Source organism: Anser brachyrhynchus (genome assembly GCF_964034855.1).
Source record: "Anser brachyrhynchus genome assembly, chromosome: 13".
Lineage (NCBI taxonomy): Eukaryota > Metazoa > Chordata > Aves > Anseriformes > Anatidae > Anser > Anser brachyrhynchus.
In genome coordinates this window covers 7,746,855-7,753,659 of record NC_137708.1, presented here as the reverse complement: position 1 = coordinate 7,753,659, position 6,805 = coordinate 7,746,855, and the positions used below count along the sequence as shown (strand labels likewise).

Sequence of the window (6,805 nt, the reverse complement as noted above, 5' to 3'; positions counted from 1 at the left end):
CTGCCTCAGCCAAGCATCCTCACTGCACAATTGTCCTTCTCATGAAGAAAACAGAGAGCAGAAAGCCCTTCTTCTCCTTTTGAGAAACAGCTGACTTCCCAAGTGCTTCCTAACCCCTGGCAGCCCGCACCACCACTCAGCAGTGCTGCCCGTGGAGTCACAGTCTTCGTTGCTCTGAGGATGACTAGTCGTGAGGTTTTCATCCACAACAGGAAAAAAACACCGGGGCAGAGTCAGGAGCGTTTCGAAGGCAAATATGAATATACGGAATAAGAATCGATATCTGCTTCTGGTAGGATGGTAGGAAAAAGCATGGAAGTGAACCAGAGAAGAAAGTCTAAGTAACCTTTTTTTTTTTTGTTGTGGGAGATGGTAGTGAACAAACGTACCCACTACGAAGGTTTTTTTCCAGGAAGTGTAGGTTGCTGCAACCTGTATCCCTTGAGCAGCGGGTGCTCACACAACAGTTCTCATGCTACTTGCAAGCAGATCATTTGAAGGCGCACCAGCAACGTGCCCGGAGGATGAATGAAGCCTACAGCTCTGCTGCACCCCGATCCATGAGCAGCACCTCTCCCAGCACCATGAAAATGTTCATGTGCTTCCTCGCTGTATTTATGGTAGTACAGACGATCGGGACTGTACTCTTCTGTTTGTATCTTCACATGAAGATGGATAAGGTAAGTGTAGAGATAAGGGTGTCTCTGCTGGATTGCTAACACAATTTGCCTTCAGTGTGGAGAGCCCTGATCACCCTCAGGGTGAATATGGTGCAAGATGATGATGGCCACTGGACTGATGCAGGAGTGGTATTTATACACCCATGTTCTTATTTCTGCTTTAATTTGCCACTAAGTGAAGATGTACGCAGAGGAAGAGACCCGTTCCCTTCATTAACAAAGAGAGAATGGGTCAATAAAGAGGAGCTGCTAAGAGCAAACCTGGCAGACAGTGGCCAGTCTGGGAGAGGAGAGGGGGCTTAAACACGAAGGATTGTTTCAGGTTTTTCGGGTTACCTGGTGGTCGTTCTGGTGCCATGGCACCTGGCAGCACCGGGACGCTCATCAGGAGGAGGAGGGAGTCCAGAAATGATTTTTTTCTGTGTTTGCATGTATTAATTTTACCAACATCTCACTTCAGATACTGTCTTTCTGCTTTGGGAAGGAAACAGTGGATCTTAATACTTTGTCTTTATTTTTATGAAACGGACACAATATCCATAATCCTGTCCCACACGTGGGACAATACATACCGAAAATTTAAAAAACTGAAAAACTGTTTTTGAGGTTGCTGTGACTGCAGCTGCACTGCATGATGCTTAAAGTCACCGATCTAAAACATTTCTTTCCCAAAGCAGAAAACGCAGAGACTACCAGTTACAGAAAACCCATCTCCTCAGCAGATGCAAAGATAAGATTTGTATAAGTGGGTTTTAAATGTGTTTTCTTGATCCGAATTGAGATACGAGTGGGTGACTGCCGATCTTCACGGGCAGGCAGCAAATCTGAGCTGGGTGGCTTGGAGCAGAGGGTGGGAGGGGGACCTTGCTGCATCGAGGGCTGCGGCCGGGGGGCTGGGGGGGTCCCTGCTGGAGCCAAGTGTGGCTACTCCGGGCCGTGGCATCTGCCCCACTGGAGCAGAGCAGATGAGGCGCAGTCGTAAGGGGCAGGAGGATTGCAGCTCTCTGCAGCGCTCGTGGCAGGTTTTAAACCTGACCCAGCATTGCCAGAAGTCAGCCTGGACTTCTCTTTGTTGCCTAGCCAAATATTAGATTTTTCTGAAAACAGGTGTCATTTCAAAAATCAATATTTTTATGTATGTATATATATAATTATATAAATATGATTACTTTATATTATATCATATTATATAAAATAATTACATTTATATTATAATTGTATATATAATATCTAATCATATTATATATAATTATATATATTAATATATTTATATTTATATAATTATATATATCATTCTTTTTCAGCTTTCTGATTTTTTTAATCTTTTTTTTTTTTTTTTTTTTTTAATCTGAAACTCCTGGCAGAATTCAGCCCCACTTCACAAGCTGTGCTGGCCTTTTGGCAGCTCGTTTAGCCAATAAGCTACCCAAAACCAAGGAGCTGCCCCCGGTGGGCTAGGCAGGCTTCCCAGCAGCCTGCCCAAACTGCTCGCTGGCGTTTCTGTGCCACTATCATAGATGCAGTCAGACGCACATTTGCCGGCCACCTTTTGTAAAAAGCAGAGCGGAAAATATAAATCAGTTACTGATGCAGGTCCAGGAGGGTGGGAGCAGCTCTCCTCTCACCCAGCGCTGCACGCCAGCGGGTCGGTGCAGCTCCTGGTGGATGTGTGCGCTCAGGCCGTGCCGGCAGCTTGTGGGAGTCTGCCCCTCTCCTCCCAAAGCTGAGCAACTGCCACCGAGCTTCCAAGCCGCGGCTTCTCGTGGGAAGGGGTAGATATCGCCTGGCTGCGCTCCTGCTTTTTTCCCAGTAACAGCCCATTGACCCTCTCTTCTTTCCCCCGCCGGCAGATGGAAGAGGCGTTGAGCTTAAATGAAGACTACATCTTCCTGAGGAAAGTACAGAAATGTCAAACAGCAGAAGGTCAGAAGTCGACGTTATTGGACTGTGAAAAAATTTTAAAAGGCTTCAAGGACCTCCAGTGCAAGGTAGATTGCTGTTGAGTGGATACAGACCCTGCTGAAGGTGCAGGGAGGATCCCAGGCGCACACACATCACCCAAAGCTTTTTTGAAAGCCAGGGGTGTCCTTAACATTGGGGCTGCAGAGCACGTGACCTTTATTATACTTTTCTTTTTAACACTATATTTTTACACTGTATTGACATCGCTCTCATCCATTTTTGCTCAAAGCGGGCTTGAGCCAACTGTGGCATGCCCAAGGTGGGGCGGGATGGAGCTGCCACCCCTGTGCTCCATCGTGGCCTGAAAAATATTGATTTTCTGCTGCCTGGCACCTTGTTGCATCCTGCACCTGGTGGGCATGAGGATGCTCGTGGCCACTTGATGGTGGGAGCACCTTTATGCTCTCTTTGCCTAGACATTGTTGACGGTGCAGGGCTTGGGCCAGGCGGCACAGCTCCTGCGAGGAGGAGGAGGAGGAAGGTGTTATGCAAATGCCTCCCCATGGCTCAGGGACATCACCTCCCGCCAGGCCAGAGACTTCTCTCACTTGGGTGCAGAAGAGCCACCTTGCACAACATTTTAATTGCACAACATTTTTTAAATTAATTGCACAGCATTTTAAATTTAAGAACAAAAGCCTTGCAACCCCGCCTTCTGCAAAAATCAGGGCAGGCCATGGCCACACACAATCCTGGGGGGCTTGGTAGGCTTTTCCAATGTTTGATTTGTACATCTTAAAATATTATATTTTAGAAACGTAAGAATATATGTTTTGAATGTATATTTTTGCTGTTGTTTCAGGATGGGGCAGCCAACAAGGAGGGGCCAAAGTTTGAAATGCAAAGAGGTGAGTGTCCTGGTGCTGCTGGAGGGCGGGGAGACGAGCGGCTGCAGGGGACAGGGTCGGGTCCTTTGGTGCCCGTGGTGGGGTCAGTCGGGTGTAGCAGGGCGTCCCCATGGGGGTAGGACTGTGCACGACACAGAGCTGGCAGAGACCGGGCGCCAGGCACGGCTATCTCTCCAGTCAGCTGCACTGCACAAAGTCAACGAAAATGAACCCGAAATTAAAACCGCGGCCTTTTCTCCTTGCAGGCCATGAGCACCCCCACTCGAAGAGCAGGAATGAGACATCCGTGGCAGGTAAGGAGCAGACAGGTCCAGGTCCTGTCATTGCTAAGCAGAGGCCAGACCTTGCCTCACTCGGGGGCTGCTTTGGAGACTGTGTCTCTGAGCTGGATTTGGCCCCTGGGGAAACCCCAAGGCTGGGAGGCGCTGCGGTCCTGGTGGAGAGCCATGCTGCAGGGGGGAGAGAGGGTGCTCGGCCTTCAGTAACACCGGCCTTTCCCAATTTCAGCCGAGAAGAGGCAGCCGATTGCAGCCCACCTGGCAGGGCAGAGGAGCAGCAAGGCGGTGCCAGGTAAGGCAGAGCCCTCGGTGCCAGCCGGCAGGGCTGGGCATGGTGGTGGGTATCCAACAGGGACGGGGACGCTGCACCTCCAGCACAGGAGCGTGTCCCATGGCACAAGCAAGCCTCCCACCTGCAAGAGCAAGGCCAACCGAGGTGAATAAGAGTTTGCAAGGTCAGCCTCTCAACCTGGCAAGGATTTCTCAATCTGAGCATGTTTGATTTAATTCTGGAGTAACTGCCAGTAATCAGCAACTGCTCTTTCCATCTCTGACGCAGCAATTCACCCAGAGCTCAGTCTACCTGTGGAAAGCTCTGTGTTAGATAAGATCAAAGAAGCGAGATGCTTGCTGCCTTTTAAAACTCCCCGCTCGAGCGCTTGTTGCGATCACAAAGCAGGCTGACGCTGCCCCGCGCTCAGCAGGCTGCCTGGAGCTGGCTCCGCAGCTCGGAGGTGGGGAGCAGGGGTGTCCCCGTGGGATGCACGGGCACAGACCACAGGCTGCGTGTGGTTCCCCCTGGAGCAGGGTTTGGAGCTGGTTTGCTCACCCTCACTGATCTCATGATCGTCTCTGTAGGAAGGAGGTGCACAACCCTCCCCAGAGCCATAGCCCAGCTCAACAGCCATGGCCGTGGCACCACTAGTGCCCCAAAAGCTACGGCAGCAGCAGGTCTGTGAGGTGAGCAGAGCTCTGGGAGGTGGGAGCAGCACGTACCATGCAGACCCTTGGAGCTCTGCACCCTGCCAGGGACCCAGTGCACCAAACCTGAGGGACGGTCATTTTTGTACTTCCCTGGAGAAGTCTTACCTTCTCCAGGAACTGGTGGAGGCTAAGTGGAGAAAGGACTTTGGAAGAAATGCAGTTTTTCCGGCTTGGAAAAACTCTATGGCTTGGGATGGGTGCCTCTGAATACAGGAACTGAAGGGTGTTCTGGAAGTGCTCGCAGGGCTTGGAGGCTGGGCCACCAAAAGCCACGGAGATACCAAGGAACTTGGCCTGTAGTGGCAACTGTTTGCAGTCCTCCATCCCAAGTATTTCCACTTGGCTAGACAAAGGAAGCAAAGTGGTCCTCCACTCACATCATCAACACAAGGGCTTGTGGCAGGGCAGGCCAGCAACCAGAAACAGGGGTTAAGCATGCCCCGGCCTTGGAGACAGAAGCCCTGTCCCATGGGCTGCAGAAGGTGTCCTGAGATGGACAGCACCACCCTGCCTGCCCCATAGGGGATGGAGGCTGTGATGTCCAATATCCATGGGGCTATCCCCCAAAAATCAGCCTCCCAAGCTGGATCTGTCCCAGCTCAACAGCCGTGCTTTCTCCTCACAGTGCTAGAGTGGAAGACGACGAACTACGCCCCGATGAACAGCTTGATATCCTACCACGAGGGGAAGCTGAAGGTGGAGAAGGCAGGGCTCTACTACATCTACGCACAAGTCAGCTTCTGCACCAAGGCAGCGGCTTCGGCACCGTTTACCCTCTATATTTATTTGTACCTCCCCATGGAAGAGGACCGGCTCTTGCTGAAGGGACTCAACACGCACAGCACCTCCACGGCAGTTTGCGACCTCCAGTCCATCCGGGAGGGAGGTGTCTTTGAGCTCCGGGAGGGCGACATGATCTTTGTCAACGTGACAGACTCAACGATAGTGAACTACAGCCATGGCAGCACCTACTTTGGCATCTTCAAGCTGTAGGAGGGGGCCACTCCAAGCCGCACCCCCCCCAGGAGGCCCAGCCCGACTTTGTTGAGCCAAGTGGCTCTCCTTGTTTCCCGTATTTATGTTCCTCTGCCTCTTTATTGTCCTTGTTTGTTAATTTGTATATTTTGTTATTTATTAATGAGGGCCAAGGGGCCCTAAGAACAGAAATGGAACAAAGTTTGAAGCTGTCGTTGTCTGCACTTTGCTGTTTTCTTTCATTGCTGACCATTTGGGAGGTGCTGGGGCCGTGTGCCACCGTGCCCCGCTCGCCTGGCAGGGAGGATGGCTCCATTGTACCACGTAAGCTTTATTTAGCAGGCTCTACCAGCAGCCTTTCTTTCCTAACACCACAGGATGGCTCAGGGTACTCCACTCCACGCTAGGTTCATGCTTATCTCCTGTACCAATCTGCTTACAAAACATCAACGGAAAAAACATTAAAAGGCTTAGGAACGTCTCCTCTAAGGGAATCAATCAGCCATGCACTGTCCTTACGTGGTGGCTGCTGGTGATGCATCGTTGCCACCCTAACTGCCTGTGTTATCTTGAGAACTCCCTTTTTTCCACCCATAGCTATCTACAGAGCTCAACAAGCCTTCTTGCTCAGAGTGGCATTGCCTTGGCCGGGTTTGCGCTGGGCGAAATTCGCCCTACACCAGAGGGGCTATTGGTGGCCAAGGGGTGGCTGCTGATTTCAGCCCAGAGCTCTGGTAAGGCTCTGGTGGTGCTCTGCTCTTGGTGAGCTGAATGTGCTCATGAGGCTGTCCTCCTCCCGGGTTGAGGGTCCTCTGCCTGTGGATTATTTCAGACCCTGTGGAAGGGGCATTGGCCACCATGGTCAGATTTGGACCAGCTTCCTCCCCCGAGACCTGTCTTCCCCTGGGAGGAAGACCAGGGAAGCACAGGGGTGGCAGGAACAGCTTCCTCCCAAGTCCTCCAAGAAGCACATGTAGAGCATCTCCTGGCTGTCCTCATGAGGACGGATGTGTCCACAGCGGCACATTTTCTGGTGCTGCAGGAGAGCAGGACAATGCAGACGGGCAGGACACGCTCT

General features: G+C 51.4%; 1 protein-coding gene across 1 annotated transcript; it reads left to right on the top strand.

Moving 5' to 3' along the window:
- The first annotated feature begins 270 nt into the window (after window positions 1-270).
- Window positions 271-5,951, top strand: CD40LG (CD40 ligand). Its single transcript, XM_080554419.1, has 6 exons — window positions 271-680; window positions 2,531-2,668; window positions 3,445-3,490; window positions 3,736-3,783; window positions 3,998-4,060; window positions 5,378-5,951. Exons 1-6 carry the CDS (start codon window positions 525-527, stop codon window positions 5,743-5,745), a joined length of 819 nt encoding a protein of 272 aa, XP_080410545.1. The 5' UTR covers window positions 271-524; the 3' UTR covers window positions 5,746-5,951.
- The last annotated feature ends 854 nt before the right edge of the window (window positions 5,952-6,805 follow it).